The following is a 27852-nucleotide window of genomic DNA, read 5'->3' on the forward strand; positions in this document are numbered from 1 at the left end:
CCCCCCCTCGCCTCGGCCCAGCCTCTGGGTACGAGCAGAGGGTTCCACTGTCCGCGGGACCTCAGCTCCTTGCTTCTCTACGGTGCCGGCTGCGCGGAGCCGGGATGCCCTGCGCCTGCTGCGGGTCCTCACTATGGAGACCAAACGCCTGGAAATTCCCGGCAGCGTCCTGGATGATCTCTGCAGGTACTAGCGGTTCACCTTCGCCTCTGCGTTCCCTCTGCCTAGGGGCGGCCCGGACCACTGTTGCCTCTCCCCCTCTCCTCTGTTCCGCCTTGCTCTTCAGACTCGGTTCTGCCTACCCATTCCCGGGTTCCGCTACTCACCCCCGGCTCTTTATACGTCCCGGGTCTCAGCACTGAGCCCGGGCTTCGGCTCGCCCTCCCTGTCCCCGGGCCCCTCTTTTCGCCCTGGCCTTGATTCTCTATTCCCGGGTATCGCTTTGCGTCCTCGGCCTCAGCTCACCTGAGTTCCCAGGTCCCGGTTTGCACCCCGGTTCTCAGCTCTTCCTCCTTCCCCGGGTCCTGCCCGGTCTCTATTCTTCCCCATCCCTGGGACTAGGCCCTTCTCTTCCTCAGCCCGGGGTCTTTGCTGTCCCTGCCTCTCCACATCCCTTGGTCTCACTTTCCCGCCCTGTTCGCCAGTGTCCGACGCCCATTCAGTTCCTAAGTCTTTCAGTTTCTGTTTCTTTTATCCCGTCCTCCGAGGAGCACTGGAATATCTCATTTCTACTTCAAATATTCTGTTTTTTCCTGCAAGTGAATCCCCCTGGCCCAAACCTGAATTCCCTAGTGGTTTTCCGCCCAATTCCTTCTTTGAAGTGTGTGGGGCTTTTTTGTTTTGATTTTGTTTTTTTCCTGACTCTAACTTTAACCTGTGGCTTTCTTCCTCCTCCCTTCGTCTCTTCTCCACGTGGGTGGAATCCACTGTTTTAATTCAGTTATATGATCTCAGGTACCTGGATCTACACAGGGAACAATTTTCACGCTTAAACTTGTATGTTCACCTGTGGCATTTTCTGTAAAGAATTAATTATTCTTTCCAGAATTTCCCCGGATTTATCTTTGGGAACAAGAGGAAAAAGTCCAAGAGTTCCTTCCCTTTAATCTCTTGATTCTCCAACTTGGAAGGAAATGTACACCTGTGGGTCTTCACAGGAGTGAATTTCTACGTTCTTATCAACAGTAATTGCAGCCAGCCAAAAATATGTTCATGATATTTCCTTCTTTGTCAAAGTAAAGCGTTGTTATGAAGTCATTGCTAGTGCATCGACTTTGGACTATGAAATAATTTATTAAGTGTGAATGCTGGTTCTGTATTCACTTCTGGCCACTAATATCTGGGCTTAAAAATGAAACTCAGTGGTCATGCCTCATGCAAGCTGTTTACTTTTTTATTTTTTAAGTATTTGTTTTATTCCTGATTAGTGGAGGCAGGGGACATGTGTATAGGTATCTGCCCATGCCAAGAGTCTGTGGAAGTGTGTGCTAAAACCTGAGTATTTCTCTAGAGCCCCAGGCACTCTGAGTCATTTTAAGAAACGAAATATGCTTGTGAAGTTTTTACTGGTGTCCTCTCACATTGCATTAAAACAGTTGGCGCAGTGATTTCCACTGTCACCTGGACAAACAGATATGAGTATTAATTTATAGAGGGACACATCCTAATTTAGAAAATCAAGATTTGAAATCTTCCTTTCCTCTATGCCATGTGAGTGTAATGAAAAGTCTAGTCAAGCACTTTAAACGTCGCAGGTGTACATGCAGAGGACATACATAGGCAAATTGTATAGATAATAAGCGCTTAGTGCTTACTGTTTTCCCAGCACCCACATGGTGGTTTGCAATTGCCCATAATTCCAGTTTAAGGCCATCTGATTTCCTCTTCTGAACAATGTGGGCACCAGGCATGCACATGTTATATATAATACATACATGTAAGCAAAAACCACGTACTTGAATAAATTTTAAGTCTGATTTAAAAAAAGATTTAAAGTTGTAATTCTTTGGGTTTGGGAGAATTATACTTTTGACTTATGGTAGATTCACATGAATCTATAAAAGTTACAAGGAATTTATTTTCTGTATTCCAGAATTTGATAAGAGATAACTTAATGCATGTATTCGGATTAATCACTAGCAGAATTTGCGACTGAAGTGGGACTACTGGGCTGTAATTTTCATTTTCTTTATGTTTCCCAGTTTTTTATTTTTTTCCGCAGATGCAAGTTTAATAATTAGAAAAAAAAATCAAGGTGTTTGGGAAAGTGAGTGATTGTATGTGAGTTAATAAGGATGAAAGTTAAAAGACAGAGAAAGATCGTATGACTGTCCACCTTTTCCCCGGCATCTGCAACTAGTCTTCCTGGGAGTTTTCAGGCTGGTCTCTAATACCTGGGGTTCCATCATCTGAAGAAGTAACGTTAGCTGCTGTGATTGCTGTGGCTCTGACCACAGAATACTACATCCTGTTGTGCAGACAGTACGTGAAGCAACTAATAAGTGTTATAGAGGTTAGCTCTGGTGAATGTTTAAGCTGCTTTCTTACATTACATTTTATTAGACACTGATCTTTTTAGCAGGGTGATATGTTCAGCTGTTGGGGCTAGATGCTTGATAAACTAGTTACTAAGCCATTTCCTCATGCTACAGTTGGTAAAAGTTTTCAAGTTGATATTTGTCCCTCAAGCTCTAAAAAATTATTATAAGAGGGAGTGGTGCTTATCAGTGTGCATGTGTGGATAGCTCTGTGAAGTTGCTGCTGACCTTCCACCTTTACCTGGGTTCCTGGGATCTAATTCAGGTTCCAGGCTTGCACCAGGCTGACCTAGCTCTTTCCCTAGCCCTCCAGTTGGCTCTGTTGCACCATTGGATTTTGGTTCTCTAGTACATTCGTCTTAACCTTCCTTCCTAATGCCACAGCCCTTCAACACAGCTCCTGCTGCTATGGTGACTCCCATAAATTATCTTGTTCCTGTTTCATAAGTGTAATTAGCTACTGTTATGAATCATAATGTGAACATCTGATATGTGACTCCAGAAGGGTTGCAACCTACAGGTTGAGAACTGCTGCCCAGATGTGAGAGTGTTAGGGGTGATAGGTCCAGGGCCTTTTGGAGATGATGTAGGGAAAGGAGCTGTGTGTGGGTGTTGGGAGTAGGGATTCTTTATGAGAACAGTTCATAAAGGTAGCCATGATGGCAAAAGTGGGCCGGGAAGGGCCTGGGGAGATGGCTTGGTGGTTAAGAACACTTCTTGCCCTTCCAGAAGACCCAGGTTAAATTCTCAGTTCCCACATGACACTGACAACTATCTGTAACTTAGTTCCAGAGAATCTGATGCCGTCTCCTGGCATCTGTGAGCACTACACGAATGTGCACAGGCATAAGTGCACATTCCAGAGTTCATAGCCTAGCCCACCAGTAAGAGACTCTGCATCAAGAAGTAAGGTAGGAAGCTGTTTTGTTGTGCCTGTGAGGAGAGCCTGGGAGTTTGGAGTGATGTTGGCTTCTGGTGCGTGGCTTGATGAAATGTTAAGGCCCTTCCATTGGGAAGATTCAGAAAATTGGCTTTGAAACCATCCCTCTGGGTGGTCATGAAGCCTTGGTCGTGTAAGGGGTATGTTGTGGGCATGGGATGGAGAACTAAGGCAGCAGGGAATGAAGTCCGGCTGCCTGTTGATCTGTTTGGGTGCTATCTTGAGACGTGTCAGAATGATCTTTTTGATGGGCCTTGTCATGAATAGTAGCTGCCTGTATTGGAAGCTAGGTGGCTTATACTAGGGCCAAAAATTTTGTATTTTTCTGTTGCTATGATAAATAAAACTCCTTGACTTTTCTTAAAATTCATAGAAGGAGTTTGGTTTCTTTGGTTTACTGTTCCACAGAGGTAATTGTTTTTGATGGAATGGAGGTGGCAGGTGGTAGCAGTTGAGAGAGCATACTTGAAAAGGCACAACTCTCAAAACCTGCCCCCATTGACAAACTCCTGAAACTGGGCCAACAAGGTCTCCATATTAAATATCTGATCCCACAGAGGACATTTTCATTCAAACCACCTCAGCACATTTAATCATCACATTTAGGGCAGTGAGCATGTCCTGTTCTTATGGAGAGTATAGGCTAAATTATGTAAATATTGTCATTGATGCCCCAGTTGAAAACAGCAGTAAGAGCAATTAGTTCTGCCTTTGAGGCTAATGTGGATTTACCCAGAGGGCTCCTGTGACCTATGCTTTCCTGAGGCTTACTGTCACAAACCCTGAAGATTTGCATCCTACATCCATGAACCAGGTAGCCTGCCTTGGGAACATGGAGAACCTTGTAGATCAGGTCTAGCACCACAGATAGGATTTTAACCTCCACACAGGAGTACTCCAGAGAGACCTTGGGGTTAGGATATAGTAATACGGGGACAAAACTTAAAGTTTAGCAGGGTTTTGTGTCTTTTGAGACATTAAAGAATCTGGAACCTGTCTGCTCTGTTACATGAGACATAGTGCAAGGCCCACTGGGAAGTAAAAGCTTAACTCCAGGGTCTTCCAGTTAAAACATGGAAATCATCATTCTCTGTCCAGGGTTTAGAGGCTTCCCACCAAGAGCCACAGTTGGCCAGTGCACCGACTCAGGAGAGTTCTCCCGTGCCCCCAGATGCAACTGGACTCTTGGAGGGCTTTTTGCCATCATCACTTTAACTTTTGTACATAGAAGAAAGGGTTTAGTAAGACTATAAAGAGCCAATGTTGGGGTAAGTGTTTAAGGAGGCCTAGGGCCCATATCATTTCAGAGATTGTGTTGAATGCCTCCTTTTCTGGTTTCCCCTTGATCTCATAGCAGGGTCTAACTATTAGTCTAAACTGGACATTGCAGAATTCTTCAAAATTGTGTCAAACCTAAAAAGGTCTGTAATAGTTTTGTGAAAGAGCTCCCTACAGTTAAAATGAGATCCTTATGGTACTAAAAAGGTTCCTTATGCCTGAGAGTAGTCTAGTTCCTAGAAGCTGCACCTCTTACAGGGAAGATTGGAGCCTGTTAAGAAACCTTATAGGTCTGTTTTGCTCTCACGTGAGTATGTCAAGGCTACAGATGAATTGATTGATCATCTTTGTATTGAAGCAGGCTACTCTCAGAGTAAAGAAGGACAGTCAGATCTTTGGCTAGGGACTACCCAAAAGGTGGGGGCCATCCTTAAAGCTAAAGCTCTCGTGTGCTGTCAAGTACTCTGAGCATAGTCCAGAGATTTGGAAGCAGCCAAGAACTCAGTCTGCGAATACAAATGAAAATGTCCCTTAGGTCATTGTCTGGCACAGTCACATTTGTGGCCCCCAGACTGTGGTGCGGGGGCAGGTAGTATACTCATTGTGGAAATAGTACCGAATACCTTGCTGTGTGAGGTGTGCAAAGCTGCTCCTCTTGCTAGAACTGCCTGCTTTCAGAGATCAGCAGTGCCATGTGCTGGCAGTGGTGGCACTCACCTTTAATCCCAGCTCTCTAGAGGCAGAGGCAGGCAGGTGGATCTTTGAGTCTGAGGTCAGATTGGTCTACATGGTCCAAATAGAAGCAAAGCTGCCAAACTAGACAGTGGTTTGTTGAGAGAATAGGAAGAAGGAAATGGCCTAGGACAAGTGTAGTGAGTTGATCCTCTTCTGTTGTGGAAGCTGTTCTAGGCTGAAACCTAGAAAAGAAACAGCAGTTTTAGTTAGATTTGAGACTAACCAGGCAGGAGGTCTAGTTTCTACAGTGCTCTTTTCTCTGTGCCACCTAGTGGCCAGTCAGGGATTTGGCCAGCGGTTTTTTGTTTTTTGTTTTTTTTTTTTCAGTTCACTAAAAGATTATAAACCGGCTTCTCTGGGTCTAATCAGAGCATGTGCAGAATAAACGTCAGTGCTCATACACAGTTTTATGGGCCCATTTCCCTGGAATTCTCCTCCCTTACTTCTGCATTCCTGGGCAATCCTATGTGCTGAGCTTTGGAAGGACTTTATCCTGTCTGCCAGACTCTGTCTGACCCAGGAAGAGACTTGGAGCTTGCCCACCCGTGTCCCCAGTTGCACCAGGGTATACCGAGGAGTGCGGACCTGGGACTTTGTTTTGATCTTCATCTTTTCCAAGCTTCTTCCTTCCACATGTACTCTCTTTTCAGAGAGTCGTCTAAAATAAGTTATTCCATGTATTTTGTCCAGGTCCTATGGCTGTGTCTTATGGCAGGGATCAGCCTAAATATTTAAAAGGTAAATTACAACTATCAGCATATCGTATACAATCACTAAACAAATTTGTATATTTCGTGAATCTGAGAGAGCATGAACATGTTCAGAGGAATCTAGTGTTCCGGCACAGTGAAGGTAGTGTTTCTGAGTCCCTGGGGATGAGTCTGAGGTAGACCAGCCAAGGTGAGGGTAGATAGAATAAACAGGTTCACTCAGATCCCCTTGCAGCTCTACCAGTCATTATCTCTTTATATTGATCCATCTATCATGTTTGTGCTGTTGTTGATTTATTTGAATGGGACACTGATGTTCAAATTTTAGAGTATTTTCTTTCAATTTGATTTGAAATATGAGAACAGAAATAAACCACTTGGCATCATAGCAAATAAATAATGCAATATGACTAATTAGTTGAGTGTTAGCTCTCTTTAATAAAAATGATCTGAAAGGCTAGTGCATTTATTTCGTTTAGTTGAATTTGCTTCTAATGCTTGAAGGACAAAGGAGGTTCTAAAATGCTCAACTGGGAAAGAAGCAATTAGTAAATCTTTCACACCTCCTGGCATCCATGTTCACTTAGACTTGTGTGTTCTAGCCCGTGTGCCTCACTAAATAAAGACAACTCCCATCTTTATTACCTTTATGCAACTAACTGTTGTGTGTCCCTGTAGGAAAAGCAAGCGTGCGTGTGTGTGTGTGTGTGTGTGTGTGTGTGTGTGTGTGTGTGCGCACACACACACTTTCCTCCTTTCTTGGTAAGTTTTTAAAAGTTAGTTTTGGGCTTTTGAAAGTATTTGGAAGTTAGTGTGGGTCAAGGCTCTGTGGTTTTGCATTTTGAGAAGCAGTTGTCTCTGTGTTGTTTGTATCTGGGGACTACATGGATGTCAGGCACCTTTGCTGGGTTATAATGATGCTGGTGTATTCTTGACTCCAGAAGAAATCCAAGGATTTTCTTCGCTTGCTTTAATTGCTAGGAAGTTCTTAAATTAATTTCTGTATTTGGGAACAGTATCTACACAGTTCTTCAAAATATTCTCTACAAGTCCTCTACTTTGAGCCAGTTTTAGGCCTGCAACCCTGCCTCCCTGATGGTGGTAAGTTTCTCATTACTGCTCCAGTGTTGTGGATTCTCAAGTGAAAGACAGGCACACACAGTTTTCTATTTTAATATGCCTTAATCAGCTCAGTGGTTGGGCTACTCCCAAACTTCCATGTTGCTAACACCTCCCCTCCTGAGTTATTACTTACTAAAATCTGTATTCCATCTTTGCTCCCTGGAGGGGGAAGAGTGGCTCTCTTCCCTAGCTCTTAGAAGATTGGTATGCTTTCTCTTATGCTGCCTGCTTTCAAGCCTGGATCTTACCCCTGGCTTGACAATCCGTTTTCCTCATCAACCCCTCAGCCGCAGCCCCTGCCTCCTGTGTTTCTTGTGGGAATCCTAAAAGTCTCGCCTCTGCCTCCCTGCCCAGCCATTGGTCGACAGCAACTTTATTTACCAAACGCAGCCAATTGGGGACAGGGATCCTGGGGTCTTTACCTGCAGGCATAGGAATTCCCATGTAACTTTGGGAACCCAATTAACATAATCCACCACACTACTCCTGCTCTCCTTTCTTAGTTGGTTGGTGGGGTAAATATATTAAACTGTAATGATTGTAGTTGTAATTTCTGTACGTTTTTGTTTTTGGCAGCCGATTTATTTTGCATATTCCCAGTGAGGAAAGAGACAATGCAATCCGAGTGTGCTTCCAGATTGAACTCGCCCATTGGTTTTACTTGGATTTCTACATGCAGAACACACCAGGATTACCTCAGTGTGGGATAAGAGACTTTGCCAAAGCTGATATCCTTTTTGTTCCTAATGATCGTCTTTGATTCTTTCTAATAAAACATTTTTGCACAAACTTCCCTTTAGATTTTCTTTGTAACTTCTGGATAACAATAATGAAATAGACTTGAGGCAGTTTCGTTGTGCTCTCTTTTTTCACAGCACTGAAGTGTATAGTGATTAGGAGTGAATTAGACTTGATTTTCCTTTATAAAGAGCTAGGCCATTTCTGGGACAGTTCTGATGTTTGCTCCACTCCTGCTATGCAATCATTAATCAGGTGATCAGATCGAAGACGCTTTTCTGCGTGTATAAGACATAGCTTAGTCATAAATGCTCATCCATTTATTGTCAGCACTTGAGGCTGAGGCAGGTGGATCTCTGAGTTCCAGAAGGACAACTGGTCTACAGACCAAGCTCCAGGACAGCCAGGGCTACATAAGAAATCCTTGTCTCACTATACATGGACTGACCCTGGACTCTGACCTCATAGGTAGCAATGAATATCCTAGTAAGAGCACCAGTGGAAGGAGAAGCCCTGGGTCCTGCTAAGACTGAACCCCCAGTGAACTAGACTGGTGGGGGGAGGGTGGCAATGGGGGGAGGGTCGGGAGGGGAACACCCATAAGGAAGGGGAGGGGGGAGGGGGATGTTTGCCCGGATACCAGGAAAGGGAATAACACTCGAAATGTATATAAGAAATACTCAAGTTAATAAAAAAAAAAAAAAAAAAAAAAAGGAGTCAAGCATCTGCACTTTGGGAAAAAAAAAAAAAAAAAAGAAATCCTTGTCTCAAAAACAGACAGACCAAAAAAAAAAAAAGTTTGTTTTAATGTAGTTGTTATGAATGTCTAAAATTATAAAACTGTCTACATAGCAAAAAATAATGGATCGTTGTATTAAATGTTCTTAGAATTTAGAAGTAGGATAGAAAGAATTTAGACAAAGCATTTTTAAAGAAGATTCAGAATTTCCTGTGGAGAGTTAAAAAAAAAAAAAAAAAACTAGTTGGTGCCAAACGGGATTATTGTGGGGCCATGGTGGAAGTGGGTGGAAGAGCCTAAGGTGAGGTGGGGCTCTTAAATCATGACTAGTGTGATTTTTACTTATTTGTTAGATACTGTTCTTAGCCATTCACTGTGTGTTGAGTGAATTTGTTCCCACAAATTCAATGTGTTACAACTAGCCTTACAGCAGGTACAAATGACCCAAAGTACCAAACTACTAATACCCTGTTTCTTCTTCCCACACCCGTAACATAAGGGATTCCTGAGGCTCCATAGAAAATGGGTAACATACTGTTTGGGAGACGTTAGCAGAGCCAGCCAGCGTTTTGAGCAAAGAGAATTGCTCATCATGTGAAAATGATACCCAAGATGTGTTGGTGACCTAAGCCATAGGTAAGCACTAGTACTTAAGACAGGAGTAGGGTTCTGAGCCATGGTTATAGGGTCCAGAAAGAACAGTCAAAACAAGTACTGAGGACACTTGGCAGAATAGATGTGTAGAAGTTGGTGTTGAGTCCAAGGGAAAAAAAGATCAGACTGAATACTATTTTTGCTAAGGGCTTGCTTGATGGCTGGTTCTGTACAGAAAAAAGGCCTTGCTTTTAGGAGTTATAATCCAGCTGTGGGAATCCTCTGTTTTGGTCATCTTGTGTAGACTTACAGTTTTTCCAAACAGCCATATATTCTTGGGTTCTGAATAAGAATTTACTTATGAGTACATGGAGTTTTATACTTAACCTTAGTGTTCCAGATATTAAAACCTTGGTGCAGTTTTTCTTTTTACTCTTGTTATATGGCGAAGGAACCTATATTGAGAGGGAACTCTGCTTCGTCAAATAACTAAATGGTTACTGTGTGCCAGGCATTTTGCAGTGAACAAGGTAGGCTTACATTTAGGGTCATGAGAGACAAAGGAACATGCTCTCACAATTCGGGGTAGTGGAGTGCCATAGTAGAGAACAGAGAAGAACTATTCCAGATTCAATTCGAGGGCCTCAAGACCCACCCCTGACTTGGCTGGTGGAGATGATGACGTTTTAAGTTTCTTGTACTCCCAGTTCCCTTCATCATATAATAAATAAGTGAACGTCGTCCAATCAAAGATTAAGTTCAAAAGTCAGGCTACTTGTTTAGGATCGGCTAATTATCTAGGAAAGAGCCAGTAAGTGTTAACAATTGTGAAAAACAGACATTTTTGAGATTAGATAGAAGTCTACTTTAAAAATAATTTGGGAAGAAAAACTTCCAAAAAGCTGTTTTAGAATAATGGAAGAGTGCGATGCTGGCAGGTTACTCAGCTGAACTAACTGTGGGGACTCGGGCATGTTTGAAACAGAAGCTGTAGGGTTGGGATTTTTGTTTCCTTTGTGTTGGGTTTTGTTTTTCCTCAAACCCTTGATTGGGCTGCAGTCAACTTACAGAGAGGGGAGTAAGAACGTTAGGTTTTTGTTTTTAATTGGATGACTTTACAACAGAATTTTATTGACTGTAGAGAGTCAGCCTTTTTTCAAGACATGATTTCAGTATCTTGGTGACTGAGGAACCACAGGTATTCATGGATGGCTAATGTATCTGGGCTTGGCCTTGAAGTCGTGAAATAATCATGCAGATTGACTGTGTGTTTGTCTTTTAGTTATGATGTCAGATGATTGGCCTCTTTGGATTCGTAGAGGGCCTTTTTACTTATCCGTAAAACTATAAAATATAGAGCTCATAAAATTATATTTATGAGATGAATTAAATATGACTTCATTTTGTCCAAACTTCTTGTCACTGTAGATGGTAGTACAGAGTTTCTGCTCTGTCTGCTATAGCGTCTTCCTTTTACTTGTCATTTTACTCTAAAGTATCGCTTATGTATTGGGCTCCTGCTGTTATTACCTGCAGGGTTTAAACTAGTGTTAGTCTCATCGAGGCCTCTAGAATTGACTGATAGTATTTGTGTGAAGTCATCGTACACAGTTGAAACACATTCCTGTCACATGCTTGTAGAGTTAACATCAGAATAAAAACAATATGCAAGTTTGTAAGGGCTTGAGAACCATTACAAAGGTCCTCAGGTTGAGAAACTGTCATAAGTTAACAGCTTTCTCCACATGCGTCACTCTGTTTCAGTGACATCAAAAGACCTAGTATACAATTACAGTGTTTGTTTTTGTCTATAAGTTTGTTCTTTAATGTTTTACACTGTTTTGTTTCTTAGGTACATACTATATTTTTCGTGAAACTGACACCCAAGTTTTCCTACATAAACTTCAGTTAGGCTTGCCTTTAATGATAATAATCAGAAATGAATACTTGAATGTATGTGGCAAAAAACATAGGTGTGTACAGTATCCCTCACCTGCTTCCCAGGATTCTAGTACTTTAATTCTTTATGGGCCCGGTGGCTATTGGTAGAATGTGTGCACATTCTTGGGGCTGACTTCCTGTGAACCTGAGACAAGGATGAGTACCGAGTCAGAGCTTCTGCATTTCTGTATAACTTGGAAGTCTAGCACTGATTGTCTATCAGACATGTAGCTCACTTTGTGTCTAGGTTAAATACAAAAGTTAATGTTTTGCTCAAAGAAAAATGAGTATGCTTGGGAGAACCTAAATAAAGTGCAGGCTTGAGTAATTTCATATGACCTACGGTTGATTTAAATAGATCCGTTTCTACATAGAATTTGTGGAGATTGATTTACCTTTTTAAAAAATTTCTGCATGGTATTTGTGTGTCTGGGTGTCTGTGGAGGCCAGACGAGGGGATCGGACCCCCTGTGGCTGACTGGAGTTATACATGGGCACTGGGAGCTGATCTCTGACTCCAGCCCCTCCCTGTTTTCACTTCTTCCGCTGTGTTGAGGCTAGTGGTAGTTTCCTTAACATTATTCATACTCTTCAGTCACTGTCCATTTCTGCTGCCACAAGGTGAAGACGTGGAAAAGATTCTGGATGAATGGAAGGAATATAAAATGGGAGTACCAACTTATGGTGCAATTATTCTCGATGAGACACTGGAGAATGTGAGTGTACCAGAACAAAAGATTCTAGTGCAGTGGTGACTGACTTAGTTTTCATCCTGTTGACAAAGTTTTTGATGTAATGTTTTGAATTGAGGTTTTAAAATACCCATAGATTCCTGTTATTAAAGAGCTAAATTTTGGATGGTTTGCCTGCATCCTGTATCTTTTCCCCTTTACTTATTCACTTCCATCCTCAGCACAGCCCCCCTTCTTCCTAGTTCCTCTCCCTCACAGGTCCCACTCTCTCCCCCTTCCATCTCCGAGAAGGGGGCGGAGGTCTTTCCTGGGTACCAGTGCAGTCTGTATCTTAAAGTTTTGTACCTCCTATGGCATAATGTAAAGACAGGACACATTTCATTGTTGAAACAGTATGTTTTATATTTTTGGTTGTGAGCCTAGCCTTTAACGGCTGAGCCATCTCTCCAACCCGAAACAGTATGTTTTAAATACACAAGGAGTGTTTCTTCATACTAGTATGTCTGTATTCTTGGAAGATATTTAGGGCAAATGCTGTCTGTACAGCTTATTGGTAAATAATTACCGTAAATACAGAGAAAACTGCCTTTGGTTGGGGTATGGAATGTGGAAAATATATTTCTTTGCTTTTTGATTTCGAATTTCTGCTTGTTCACAGGTACTGCTGGTTCAGGGGTACCTGGCAAAGTCAGGTTGGGGATTTCCAAAAGGAAAAGTAAATAAAGAAGAAGCACCTCATGACTGTGCAGCTAGAGAGGTGAGTGCTTGCTCTTTGGTGGGTAACTTTCAAAGTCTTAAAACCACACAGATCTACCCTTTTGGACTCTGGAAAAAAATTCAGCATTTTCCCAAAACCTGAATACATAGTTTAACTCAAGAGATAGCCTTTGTGCTGGAGAGATAGTTAAGATCCCTGATTCCTCTTTCAGAGGACCTGGATTTGACTTCTAGCACCTACATGCTGCCTTAAACCTTTTGTAACTCCAGACCCAAGGATCCGATGCCCTCTGCTGGCCTCCTGTGGTACTAGGCACACACATGTTGTCCACGCAAAACACTCATACATATAAAAAATATGTAAGATACCCTGTCTCCCTCCTCTTTCTGTCTCTATCTCTCTTTGCTTTAGGGGGCCGTTCATCCTCACTGTAATTTTAAAGCGTCTATCTGGCTCTGTTCTTGTAATGGTGTCTTTCCACCTTTTGCCTTAAAATTGGATTTTCTTTTGAGAAAATATTTCAACTTCTAACTATATTCTTTATTCTCTTTTTCTTTTTCATAATTCAGAAAAATGAACAATCTGGATATTTTTCTAAGAAATTTACATTTTTCTCCTCAAAACTCATTCTAGCTTTATAATTGCCCTATAAGATATAGTTTTTAAAAATCCTTCCTTTCTCCCATCTTAGCTGTTATTACAAGGACTTATTCCTTATCTTTTGAATTAGATTATTTCCAAAATTTGACTAAAATTATTCCTACCCAAACCATCCCTGCCAATCCAGACCCTAGGTTGCTGCATCAGAAATAAGTTAATGGAAGAAGACCTGGTTTTTGGCTTTCGCTGATAGCCTGGGTCGACCATGGCGAAGGTGTAGCAGGCACAGTGTGGCTCTTGGTGTCTTGGGCAGTGCCACTGCCTGTTCGTATGGTGAAGAACCTAGGGGCTCAGCATGGTTGGAGCCAGGGGCTGGTTGAACTGCAAAGGTGTGCTCACCTGTTCTTAGCAGCCAGCTCTTCCTCCTAGACTCCATTAGCACTGTGAGGGGAGGCCTAGTGCTTTTCTTAGGCATTCCAGGTTTAAACAGAAACAATCTGAGCCAGGCTCAGAGGATCCTTTTCCTTGGAAGTTCTGTGGCCTAGTATTAGCACTATAAGGACTGGGCTTCTTTAAAGAGAAATGATTTCTTTCTCCTTTACCTTATATAAAATTTCATTTACTGGGTAGCTCTAGTCCATAATGGTTTCTGAACGTAACAACTGCTGTTACCATTTTTGGCTTTACTATGTGGACAGTCTGCAGTTGGCTCTTTACCCTATACCATCTTATAGGTTGTTCTAGTTCAGTCTGTGTTTCTATATAAGCCTAGCAACTTTGGACGAGTCATTTAACCACTCAAATGTTTTAAGGAAAATCTCTTTTAAGGACTTCATAGCCAGAAGTAACGTCTTTGAGGGGAAGATGGCAGAAATGTGATTCAGAGATGTTTTTGAGGTGTGGTGTGTTTGATACAGTGGTTAGTTATTGCATGCTTTTAGTTTGGGTATAGCTTACTAGTGAAGAAGTTATAGTTCTTAAAAGCCACTATGGGGTCTGGGATTTAGCTCATTGTGCAAGGTCCCTGCAGCCCTAGCAGAACTTAGTTTGGAGTATGTACCCAGCTTTTGTGTACGTGCTGGCAATGTCAATTTAAGTAACAGAATCTCATCTGCAGGAAATGATCTGCAGACCCAGAAAGAAATACATTCTCTCTTCTTAGGGAACCTGAAACATTATGTCGATCCATTAAATCATGTATATATGTAGGACATGACAAAAGTAAGATTCGGGGAATGACTGGAAATGCCAGGGAGGGATTGGGAGGAAAGGGAGGATGCAGGTTATGAGTTACGGTCAGAGAACACTTGCATAGAATGTCTTTATGGATGCTGTCCTGGGCTTAGACAGGTCAGAGCAATGACTCCGGAGGTAAGAGCACTTGTGCTTAAGCATAAAGACCTGAGTTCAAACCGCGTAAAATGGCAATACCTGTGCCAGTAACCTCTGGGTGGGACTCAGCAGGGTAAAGACAGGACCATAGGCTTCCTGGCCTCTAGTCTCAATAGGAGACCATGCCCCAGAGAGTAAGGCCGTGATAAAGCAGGACACCTGACTTCCTCCTCTGGCATCTGCATCTGCATACACAAAAATTTGCTGTTCAGTAAACACACACCAGTACAGTTTTATGTTAAAGCCCTTGTATGTACCTTGGGATGGGGGTTAGTGGTTATTTACTTTAGAACAACATTGGAAACATAGCTAGAAGTACTGCATTTTAAACTCAGGATTAAGCACTTATCTACAGTATATACAGAAGCTTGCAGACAGAACAGTTTTATTCAAATAAATAAAGGTAGAGTAGCTCTTAAAACTGAAAACCAGGCTAGGAGCAAAATGTGCCAGCAGTGGAATGCTTGTCTGGAGGTATGAGGCTGTCAGTTCTGGTTCCGATACCAGGTAAACAAAGCCCAGAAAGCTGGAGTGGTGAGGAATTATCTCCCCTAACAAGTTTTCCTTTGCTTTCTGTAGAGGATAGAGGATGTAAAAAAGTCTTCCTTTTATATCCTCAAGCCGTTAATCATAAAGCTTACTTATAAGGAGAAAGAATAAGAGCTATGGCATCCTACTTAAAGGAATTGTGCACATGTAGTTCTGTTGGTAGTTGACCACCTCATGACTGGTAATGTCTGCTTCCAGAAAGGCCCTTGAGTAAGTAGAAGTTGAGGTTAAATTGTGTGGTGTCAGCTGTCTGTGTAACTGGACCTCCTTATAGAAGATCAAGCACCTCCACTAATAAAACTGAGCCAGAACCTCAGAACTTAAGGAATCTCTGTGTCCCCACTCAGACTCTTCCTCTGATAAGATTTATAAGAGTTGCTAACGTGTAGGAGAAGAAAAGGCAATCAGCCTGTGAACTTCCTTGCTTGTCCTGTGTAGGGCGCCAAGCTTCCCTGGTGGAATGTCCCTGGTAGCATGGCTATGGCTACATTTTGGATTACTGCTTTATAGGCACTCAAAAGAATATTTGCAAGGGGATAGATCTTTTGAAAACAGAAAGAATTTATGGATTTTAAAAGCTATCTAGTTGTGGTTAACTTTTCTGACTTAGAGGAACAGGAACTGGAGAGACAGTTCAGCGCTCAGGAGCACCGAATGCTCTTTTAGAGAAGCCAGGTTCACTTCCTAGCACCACAGAGACTCATAGCTGTTTGTAACTCTCATCTCAGGACACTCTGCTGACCTCCTCAGGTACTGCACACAGGTGGTACACTGATGTACATGCAGACAAAACACCACACATAAAGAAAAATAAATATTTAAAACAAGGTACAGTAGCAGAGCAATAGCCAGACAGGTATTAGTATTAGTGTTCTAACTGTAGAGTGAACTACAGTAACTACTGTTGTTTTACATAAGCTACAAATAATGACTGCTCTTTCAGAGATGTAGCTCACTCACTTTTATGTTAAGTCTAAGGGGGAATTTTAATTCCTTTAGAGTTGTTTGTTTCTTACTTGACTAAGAAAGAAAAGATAACAGTGATACATGGTGCTTGGGTAAACTCGCTGAGAAGGGAGGGAACAGACCACAGAGTCTCACTAAAATGATGACACCCTGGATAAGGACCAAGTGTACGGAAAACCAGGCTTGCTGCTCCAGAACGAAAGGGACCCCCTCCCTATAGCATAGAGAGAAAATTTAATATCTTTTATACTGATGGAGCCTGAGCCTTGGTAGTTACACAGGTGCTTCCCAGCAAAATGAGCCTTCTGTTATCTGCCCAGTCACGGGGGAAGGCCAAGGGGTTGTCTGGGTCTTCATCTCTGTGAAGATAAGAGGCATTTGTCTTCTGGATCTCTTTCTTGGTGCTGCAGCCTCCTTGGCCTTAGACTGGTTGTCCTCAGCCTTGACATTGCTGTTCAACCTCAGCCTGGCCTCCTGGTTCTTTCAGTTATGGGCCTTGGACTTGGGTTCTCCAGCTGCAGCATCTGCGGATCCCCTGTAACTGATCTGCCATGGTTATGGAAGCTTACAGAACGAGGCATTGACCTAAGTCCATACTGTGGCCCCTTGGGCAGATGGATTATTTTAAAGGCAAGCTTTGATTTTGAATCCTGATTTCTAAATGATCACCTTTGTCATAAAGAGCTAAAAGGTTGGGGACTTGGCTGGGATGCTACTGTTTAGTCTTGTTGAGCTGATTTAATGCAGTTGACTGGGTGGCTTGAACAACAGAAGTTTACTTCTTAGCAGATCTGGAGAGTAGGGATTCATGCTTGAGGCTACAGCTAATCAAGTTTCATTGCAGGCTGTCTTCCTGACTTATCAGAATCCAATTTCAGGCTGTGTGTCCACACAGACTTTCTGTACATGTCTAGAGAGCTGCTGGGGTCTTTTCTTAAACAAGATCAGGATTGATTATATGCATTTACACGTTATTACTTCTACCCTTCCTTCTTCCCCCACCCCCCCAATATAGTCAAGATGGTTTCAGACTAGGAATGGTTAAGGCTGAGTTCCAGCCATTGCCTTTTTTAGTGTATATGAGTAAGAGTCCTAGAGTTGCAGCCAGTCCTTCTACCTCTTGGTGGTACCACTGTACAATAGAAAAGCTCTGTCGAAAAGCAGGCTACCATCTGAGCCTAATTTTTTAGCTACAGATTAGATTTAGCCTGATGTCTTTATTTTGTTTTGATAACAAGTCTCAACTATGTAACAAGCTGTCCTTAAACTCATAGTCCTTCTTCCCCAGCCTCTAATGATTAAAAACCAAACATTTTATCAACATTTATTTCCAGGTCTTCGAGGAAACTGGTTTTGACATAAAAGACTATATTTGTAAGGATGATTACATTGAACTTCGAATCAATGACCAGCTTGCTCGCTTGTACATCATTCCAGGAGTTCCAAAAGACACAAAATTTAACCCCAAAACCAGAAGAGAAATTAGGGTATGTAAGAGTTGAGAATATTGATAGGTTGCTGGGGAGTTGGTGTTGGTTACTCTCTGATAGTAATCAACTAAATGCAATTGTTTTGTTTCAGAATATTGAGTGGTTCTCCATTGAGAAGTTGCCATGTCATAGAAACGACATGACTCCCAAGTCCAAGCTCGGCTTGGCGCCCAATAAGTTTTTTATGGCCATCCCCTTTATCAGGTATGCTCACTTCGTAAACGGCAAAACTGGCCTTGCTGTTGCTAGTCAAACAGTTTAAGTGAGTTGTTAATGTTTCCACAGACCACTACGGGACTGGCTGTCTCGAAGGTTCGGAGATTCCTCTGACAGTGATAATGGTTTTTCCTCAGCTGGTAGCACACCAGCTAGACCCACCGTGGAAAAACTGAGGTAAAGAAATGCGCTCATGAGAGTGTGGCTTTCTGGTGTCAGTACCATCTTGCTTCTTGGGTCAGAGAAGTATAAGATTCCTCCTTAGAAACTGTTGTGCTTTAAAAGTTGCTAATAAGATGAAAAGCGTTAATTGGAGGGAAGATGCTTCCGGCACATTTTAAAATAGTACACCCAAGAGGATACCAATGGCTTAGAGCACTAGGAAAAGGGAAAAGATGTGTATTGAATATCTGCTCCCCTACATTAGTGATGATGTAGTTTCTGAGGTGATTGAATGGGTCTCTTGCAGTCTCTACTGCACAGAGATGCTGATGGATAATTTGTTAAAGCCAGTGACAAATATGACTTTACAGAATTTGTATGCATGTGAATGTGTATGCTCACATGCCATACATGCATATGAGGAGGGCAAAGGTCACCCTCTGGTGCCATTCAGTTTGTGTCTTGTTACATGGTCTCTCACTGGCCTAGAGGTCCCAAGGGTATCTTTGCCTGTTTTGCCTCCCCAGCTGTGGGATTACAAACCCACAGCATCACACTTGGCTTTTTCCCATGGGTTCTGGGGATCTAACTCATGTCTGTACAGCAAGTACTTTACTGACTAGCCTAAGATACCTGTCTCCCCAGCTTGCTGTCAGCTTTGCTATGAAGAGGGACCAGTAAGTACACAGGTATAAGCTATCAATAACATTCATTTGATGAGAACTTAGGACAGCCTTGGGAAGTAACATTGTTAAATATGCATACTATATCATTTTAAAATTGTTTATTCTGTGTAAGTGTATAGCTGTATGTATAACATGGTGACACCTTGAAAACAGTTCTCTTCTACCACATGGGTCCCTGGGATCAAACTAAGTAACAATCAGGCTTGGCCCTGACAACTTTATCCACCTCCTCTCACTGAGCTTAGTTTATGTTCTTTTCTTCTCTCTCTCTCTCTCTCTCTCTCTCTCTCTCTCTCTTTTGTTGGCTTTTTTTCGTTTGTTTGTTTTGTTTTTTTGTTTGGTTGGTTTAGTTTGTTTTTTTTTTTTTTTTTTTAAAGACAGGCTTCCTCTATGTAGCCCTGACTGACCTGAACTCAATCTGTAGTCCAGTCTGGCCTAGTACTCATCAGAGATCTGCCTATCTCTTCTCCTAAGTACTAGATTAAAGGCCTGCACCACGGCCCGTCAGTTCATCAGTTCATGTTCTTTTTTTTTTTTTTTTTTTTTTTTTTTGGTTCTTTTTTTCGGAGCTGGGGACCGAACCCAGGGCCTTGCGCTTCCTAGGTAAGCGCTCTACCATTGAGCTAAATCCCCAGCCCCCAGTTCATGTTCTTATAAGCCACTTGGTATTACTTATATTGCCAGAGTTGTGGTTTTGTTTATTGTTTTACATTTGTTTTCCAATTTGGTGATCTTTTTAATCTAGGAATTTAGTTTTAAAATAAAACAATATAAATAGACCACATTTGTGGTTAATAAATTTTAACTAAGTACTATTTCATTTATATTGGTTTTATGAGGAAAGAATTTGGATTGAATGCCTTAAGAATCATTTCTGTCTTCTAAAATCTATATTATTCTAGTAATGATCTGGTAAAATTAAATCTAGAATTATTATTACCAAGGCACTGCTAATAGAAGTAAGAGAAACAGTGTGGCAGAAGTCAGGAAGGGCAAGAGTGTGACCCAGAGTATAAAACAGATATTACCAAGAAGTCATTAATGGAGGCAGTTGATCACTGGGAAGGTCTCCACCAGTCCGCATGTGGGTACTCTGCACAGTTGAACAGTCCACAGGGTTCTTCTTTTTGTTCTTATAGAGGGGTTTGCACAAACTCCAGCTGCTCCTACATTTTCTTGACAGGCAGTATTTATTTTGTCATAATTCTGTGATATGTTGGAGGAAATGTCATATTTTTGTCTGATAGTTAGAAAATAAATTTTACTATAAGATTTATCTCAATTTGCTTTGGTTTTTAAAAAATACCTTGAGACAAGGTCTCATTTTGTAGCCCAGACTGCTCTAGAACACAGCATGTAGCCCACGCTGGCCTCAGACAGAGCAGTCCTCCTGCTTCAGACCCTTGAGTGCTATAATTACAGCCTAGAGCCACCAGGCTTAAGGTATTCAATCCAAATTCTTTCCAGGTGTTAAATGGGAAAAGGGAAGGACTCTGAGAGCAGTCTGATATTCTTACTGTGTAGTTCTTTAGAGCAGTGCTTACATGTAGATTTGGGATGCCATCTGAAATTTCATACATTGCAACTTAGTCTGCAGAGAATCCGAATCCAGTTCTTTGGCATGACAGATCAAGGCTGGATTGTCATCTGTTAATTTACTTCTCCCTTGTTTGGTGACACTTTTCTCTATAGTGTAGGCCTTAAACGTCATCCTTTCCATCATGACTCCTTTTACCTACCACACTTTTAGGCAGTTATAAGCATGGATATATAAAGGATACCTATCAAATATTCACTGATAGCCAAAGACATTAATAATTATCTTAGAACAGTTTTTTCATACACAGTATGGTTTTACTATTAAGATTGAAGCAAACTTGCATTCTAGAGATAGAGAGGTGTTTGCTTTTACTAGAAGAATTAAGTCTTGGGCGTAGTTGCACACACCTTTAATTCCAGCACTCCGGGGCAGAGGCAGGGCGTTCTCTGAGTTCAAAATACCCACCTGGCTTGAAAGGAAAAGAAAAGAAAGATGAATTAAGTCCTTGGCAAATATTTTTACTGCCAGACATGATATAGATCATGTCTCTAACATTTTTCAGAGTTGACTAATTCCTCATAATGTTTGCTCCTCAGAGCTTAGAACATGGCCTCATATGTATAGACATACCATGCAAAGTAGAAGGTGGATGCTTAGGACCGAGTCAAAGTTGTTATTTTTCCTAACTCCAAGCGAAGATTCACTTAACTATTTTTCATGAAACTAAAATAGGCATCTCAGGCAGCACTTTTCAAAATGAAGCATTCTTTAGGGGTGTACATGTACACAGGCAGGGAAGCCTGTAGAGATCAGAAGACAACCTCTTGGAGTCACTTTGTCTTTCCACTTAGGGCTTTCAAAGCTTGAGCTCAGACCACTGGGCATGTACAGCAAACAGTTCTACCTCTTAAGCTAGCTGTTGGACCCAAGATGAAGCAACAGAAGACAATCCAAAGATGTAGTGATTTGATATATATGTGCTGGGGGGTGTAAGAGTCTCTGTGTTCAATAGCAAAACCATTTTCTTTCTGAAAGAATCAAAGCTATACTGTCTACATAATAAGCCTACAACATATTTTAGTGTAAGCAGAGATCTTTCATGCAGTGTTATGTGGTATTCCTGGCTTGTTGGTGTGTTCAATACAAAGTGTGTGTGTTGCATGTTCAAAACAAAGGCTGCCGTGAAACTAGGTGATAGAACAGTCCAGAAACACCTCAGATTTGGTGTGCATCAGGCTTTGTGGTGACTTGGTTTTCTACATTCAGAAGTCTATACCGTCGCAGGGTTTTGACCCTCTCGTGGTTTAAGGAGGTGTGCTCTAGTAAGTAACCTAGCTTCTCAGATCTTATCTAACACTAGTAGGGTCTATAAGCACCCTTTTTAATCAGTCCCTTACTGAGATCACATCTGGAAAGAATGTGTCTTCTATCCTGTTAAGAAAGTCCACATACATTTCTTTGCTTCAACTAAATGTAGAAAGAACTCTTTTAAACCTTCAAGCCTATAGTTTAGAGTGATAGTTTAGCCTATAGGGAGGTGATGGTATAAAAGCCTGGGATAAAAAAATGGTAGATTATTAATGTAAGAAAGATGTTTTAATACCAGCTACTGGTGTAAAAGACGGGGCAATATATAGCCGGCAAAAAAGATCAGAATTATGGGAAAGGGGGTTGCCAGAGGAGAAACCAGGAAAGGGGATAACATTTGAAATGTAAATAAATAAAATTCCATTAAAAAAATGGGGGAAAAGTGATCAGAATTTCTGCTTTAAGCTGGTTGTGGTTAGTGCATGACTTTAGTCCCAGCACTTAGCATGCAGAGGAAGGTGAAACTTGAGTTTAATGACAGCCTGCTCTATAGAGTGAATTCCAGGATAGTCAGGGCTACACAGAGATGCCCTGTCTTGAAAAAAATTTCTGCCTTTATAACTTAAAATTACAGTGGGCAAAGGTAGATTCTAAAAAGTAAAGCATATAGCTGGTCAGCTAAACTATCCAGGCTTTCAAAGAACTGCCAGAAAAAAAAATCTCATCATATTGTTTTAAATGTTGGTGTAGTCGAACGAAATTCCGCCACAGCCAGCAGCTGTTCCCTGAAGGTTCTCCTAGTGACCAATGGGTAAAGCACAGGCAGCCGCTGCAACAGAAGCACAGTAACCACACGGAGGTGTCGGACCTTTGCAAAGCAAAGGTAAGTGATTGAAATTTGTTCAGAGGCTTTGATTGTTTGACTTCAAGTTATTTTCAGCTGAGGAACTGTGTGTAGCAGTTAGTGAGCTGCTAAGATGGAACCCAGGGCTCCCTCTTGTGCCTGGAACAGACCATGGACTCCTTATTTTCCACGGCCTCGGGATGAATCCAAGGTGGTAAATAATGGAGTGTGACACTTGAGCCTTTTTAATGTAGCCACCAGTGAAAGGTCATAAAGAAGACGATTCTGAGTGAAGATTAATAGGCTCTGTTGTTTATGGAAAAGGGACAGTATGTTATAACATGTTTTCAGCGCTGTGTTACTTGGTAAGCAACTATACCACGGTTCTTCTATTCTGCACTTAAGGAACATTTTATTGGTTTCTAGATTGCTGCCTCAAGAATAGTAGCCATTAAAACATTCTATAAAACCCAGCCCTGTTTGAAGACATTTGACCAGGCACTTCTCTAAGGATGGCTCAGGTGGCCTCCTAAGTACAGAAACGATTCAACAGTGTTTGCCTTTGGGGAAATGCAAGTCAGTTATGCTTCAGAATGGCTGTTGTAATAAACCAGCCAAACAAAATCATCCTTGTTTTGAGGGTACAGAGAACACGTGCCTTTTTGTGCCGTGTTCTCGGAAGCAAAAGAAGGGACAGCTGCTTTGTGACGGCTTCCCATAAGTTCCATGTGCTCTTATCACCAGACTCAGCGACTCTGCACCTACATAGATAAATAGATATACTGAAACAGGGCTCTGATAGAGAATATCACAGCATCCTTCAGAGCGCGGCCCTGGGCTGTTTGCAGCCTTGAGTGAGTAAATTCTGAGCCATCTACTGTCTAGGTGATTCTTGAAGACATTGGTTGAGTGAAGTAAGGCAGGGACAGAAGTATAAAATTGTGTGGTTCATGTTTTTTGCTGAGGATGGGCACAAGGTACTTCAGTGGTGATTATGGCTGCAAGTGGTAGACTTTAGGAATAGTTCCTTTTGGTTTGGAACAAGGTTCTGTTTTGAAGAAGTAAAATGTTTGGAAAGTGTGCTAGGGCATAGCGGTATGGGACCTCCCTAGATCTTAGCTCTCCAGAGCTATACAAGAGTCAAATAGCAGCAGAAAAGCCCCTAGGTGTGGGACAAAGTATTGCTGGTGTTGACAAACATGGCCTGTGCCACCAAGTTACACAGTAAGGCATGGCACAGGAAACGAGCCAGTGCCAAGAGAAAAGCGAGGCTGAGACCCACTGTTCGCCTCAGCATTTGTTTGCCAGTTGTTCCACCTGCTTTCGAAGTTTTCTGTGAGTGAGTAGGTGGATGGAAGAGAAACATCTTGATGAGTTACATTCATTATTCACAATTCTCTAAAATAGCTGACTTTCAAAATCTAAAGTAGAAAGTGACATTGAAAAAAGTATCTAAAGTTAAGACTAAAAGCCCAAGTTTTCAAAATACCAGTCTTTATTTTGTAAAAGATTATCCTCTTGATGGCACTTACTTGCTTATTATAGTTTAACTGAGTGTGCCTACTGCCTAATTTGTACTGTAAAGAACTTTGGGGAATGGGAAGATGGCTTAGCATGTAACACTCCCTGCACTAGCCTGACAACCAAGTATGATTCTGGAACCTGTGCAAAGGCTAAAGGAGAGAACCGAGTCTGCAGTGATATTCTCTGACCTCCACTCTGACACACAGTCCCATCTGCATGCATGATATGAAAGGAGCCTGAAAGAAAGGAAGCCTCGTGTGTGTGCTCATGTGCTCTGGCCTCTCTTCCCAGCTGGGTCTCCCACAGTCCTCTTCCTCCCTCTTGTTTCTTCTTTTATCCGCATGCTAGAGTTTGACTCAGTGGCTCTGCATAAACTTTACCTCTCAGCTGTACCCTGACATGTTTTTGTGTGATAAGGAGTTTATAAGCAAACATGGGATAAAGTAAGAGGTGTGGAAAGGACCGAAAGAAGGATATATTTGCTGTTTCCTGTTTGAGAGAATGTTCCTTTGCAAAGGAATCTTCTAAGAAAATGAAATAGTACAGCACTGTTAAAATATCCTGATGGTGCCTTATGAACTCTGTTCAATCAGGATGAACATATACTTATGCCTGTGGTTTTTACTGTAGTTACATGTTAGTTGTTTTTACTCATATTTTCACAGAATCAAAATATGAGAGGAAATGGCAGAAAACAGTATCAAGATTCACCTAATCAAAAGAAGAGAGTGAACGGAATTCACGGTCAGCCAACAAAGCAGCAGAATCCTTTGATGGTAAGAGTTGTGTGCTCAATGTCCAGTAGACAACTCTTGTTCCTAAGACCCGAGCAAGCATTGTCTAGGCAAGTGATGCTGGTTTAGTTCTTTACTTGCTTTTTAGCAATATGATTTTATTAATTTAATCCTGCAATATTTAATTTAATCCTGTTTTAATGAACTAAACTATTTTCAACTCTCTGTGGTCATTCTTTTTTTTATTTTCTTTTATTTTTTTTTCATCTTTATTAACTTGAGTATTTCTTATTTACATTTTGATTATTATTCCCCTTCCCGGTTTCCAGGCCAACATCCCCCCTAAGCCCTCCCCCTCCTCTTCAATGTAGGCTTCCCCTCCCCATCCTCCCCCCATTACCACCCTCCCCCCAACAATCACGTTCACTGGGGGTTCAGTCTTGGCAGGACCAAGGGCTTCCCCTTTCACTGGTGCTCTTACTAGGCTATTCATAGCTACGTATGTGGTTGGAGCCCAGGGTCAGTCCATGTATAGTCTTTGGGTAGTGGCTTAGTCCCTGGAAACTCTGGTTGGTTGGCATTGTTGTTCATATGAGATCTCAAGCCCCTTCAAGCTCTTCCAGACCTTTCTCTGATTCCTTCAACAGGGGTCATGATCTCAGTTCAGTGGATTGCTGCTGGCATTCGCCTATGTATTTGCTATATTCTGGATGTGTCTCTCACGAGAGATCTACATCTGGTTCCTGTCAGCCTACACTACTTTGCATCATCCATCTTATCTAATTGGGTGGCTATATATGTATGGACCACATGTGGGGCAGGCTCTGAAAGGGTGTTCCTTCTGCCTCTGTTCTAAACATTGCCTCCCTATTCCTTGACAAGGGTATTCTTGTTACCCTTTTCAAGAAGGAGTGAAGCATTCACATTTTGGTCATCCTTCTTGAGTTGTATGTGTTCTGTGCATCTAGGGTAATTCAAGCATTTGGGCTAATATCCACTTATCAATGAGTGCATACCATGTGTGTTTATCTGTGATTGGGTTACCTCACTCAGGATGGTATTTTCCAGTTCCATCCATTTGCCTATGAATTTCATAAAGTCATTGTTTTTGATAGCTGAGTAGTATTCCATTGTGTAGATGTACCACAACTTCTGTATGCATTCCTATGTTGAAGGGCATCTGGGTTCTTTCCAGCTTCTGGCTATTATAAATAAGGCTGCTATGAACATAGTGGAGCATGTGTCTTTGTTATATGTTGGGGCATCTTTTGGGCATATGCCCAAGAGAGGTATAGCTGGGTCCTCAGGTAGTTCAATGTCCAATTTTCTGAGGAACCTCCAGACTGATTTCCAGAATGGTTGTACCATTTTGCAGTCCCACCAGCAATGGAGGAGTGTTGCTCTTTCTCCACATCCTTGCCAGCATTTGCTGTCACCTGAGTTTTTGATCTTAGTCATTCTCACTGGTGTGAGGTGAAATCTCAGGGTTGTTTTGATTTGCATTTCCCTTATGACTAAAGATGTTGAACATTTCTTTAGGTGTTTCTCAGCCATTCGGCATTCCTCAGCTATGAATTCTTTGTTTAGCTCTGAACCTCAGTTTTTAATAGGGTTATTTGTCTCCCTGAAGTCTGAGTTCTTTGTATATTTTGGATATAAGGCTTCTATCTGTTGTAAGATTGGTAGAAAATCTTTTCCCAATCTGTTGGTTGGCGTTTTGTCCTAACCACAGTGTCCTTTGCCTTACAGAACTTTGCAGTTTTGTGAGATCCCATTTGTAGATTCTTGATCTTAGAGCATAGGTCATTGATGTTTTGTTCAGGAAATTTTCTTCAGTGCCCATGTGTTCGGGATGCTTCCCCACTTTTTCTTCTATTAGTTTGAGTGTATCCGGTTTGATGTGGAGGTCCTTGACCCACTTGGACTTAAGCTTTGTACAGGGTGATAAGCATGGATCGATCTTCATTCTTCTACATGCTGACCTCCAGTTGAACCAGCACCATTTGCTGAAAATGCTATCTTTTTTCCATTGGTTGGTTTTGGCTCCTTTGTCAAAAATCAAATGACCATAGGTGTGTGGGTTTATTTCTGGGTCTTCAATTCTATTCCACTGGTCTATCTGTCTGTCTCTGTACCAATACCATGCAGTTTTTATCACTATTGCTCTGTAATACTGCTTGAGTTCAGGGATGGTGATTCCCCCAGAAGTCGTTTTATTGTTGAGGAGAGTTTTAGCTATCCTGGGTTTTTTGTTATTCTAGATGAATTTGCAAATTGTTCTGTCTAACTCTCTGAAGAATTGGATTGGTATTTCGATGGAGATTGCATTGAATGTGTAGATCGCTTTTGGTAAAATGGCCATTTTTACTATATTAATCCTACCAATCCATGAGCATGGTAGATCTTTCCATCTTCTGAGGTCTTTAATTTCTTTCTCAGGGGCTTGAAGTTCTTATCATACAGATCTTTCACTTGCTTGGTTATAGTTACACCGAGGTATTTTATATTATTTGGGACTATTATGAAGGGTGTCGTTTCCTTAATTTCTTTCTCGGCTTGTTTTTCTTCTGTGTAGAGGAAGGCTACTGATTTGAGTTAATTTTATACTCAGCCACTTTGCTGAAAGTGATTGTTTTGATGTGCTCTTGGATTCAGTTTGCCAGAATTTTATTGAGTATTTTGCGTTGATATTCATAAAGGAAATTGGTCTGAAGCTCTCTTTCTTTTTTGGGTCTTTGTGTGGTTTAGGTAAAAGTAATTGTGACTCCATAGACATAATTCTGTAACACTCCATCTGTTTCAATTTTGTGGAATAGTTTGAATAGTATTGGTATGAGGTCTTCTATGAAGGTCTGATCGAATTCTGCACTAAATTTCTCTGGACCTGGGCTCTTTTTGGTTGGGTGACCTTTAATGACTGCTTCTATTTCTTTAGGAGTTATGGGGTTGTTTAAATTGTTTATCTGTTCCTGATTTAACTTCCGTACCTGGTATCTGTCTAGGAAATTGTCCATTTCCTGCAGATTTTCTACTTTTGTTGAATATAGGCTTTTGTAGTAGGATCTGATGATTTTTCAAAATACCTCTGATTCTGTAG

General features: G+C 41.6%; 1 protein-coding gene across 1 annotated transcript in view; it reads left to right on the forward strand.

Moving 5' to 3' along the window:
- The window catches only part of Dcp2 (decapping mRNA 2), a 36337-nt gene continuing 8485 nt past the window's right edge, over window positions 1–27852 (forward strand). Inside the window, 9 exon segments of the mRNA NM_001170469.1 lie at window positions 1–186; window positions 7899–8050; window positions 11923–12050; window positions 12685–12783; window positions 17586–17738; window positions 17833–17945; window positions 18027–18134; window positions 22404–22536; window positions 24687–24797. Coding sequence (NP_001163940.1) covers window positions 134–186; window positions 7899–8050; window positions 11923–12050; window positions 12685–12783; window positions 17586–17738; window positions 17833–17945; window positions 18027–18134; window positions 22404–22536; window positions 24687–24797 — 1050 coding nt within the window. The 5' untranslated portion in view covers window positions 1–133.

This window comes from Rattus norvegicus, chromosome 18 (assembly GCF_021556685.1).
Source record: "Rattus norvegicus strain SHRSP/BbbUtx chromosome 18, alternate assembly SHRSP_T2T, whole genome shotgun sequence".
NCBI lineage: Eukaryota > Metazoa > Chordata > Mammalia > Rodentia > Muridae > Rattus > Rattus norvegicus.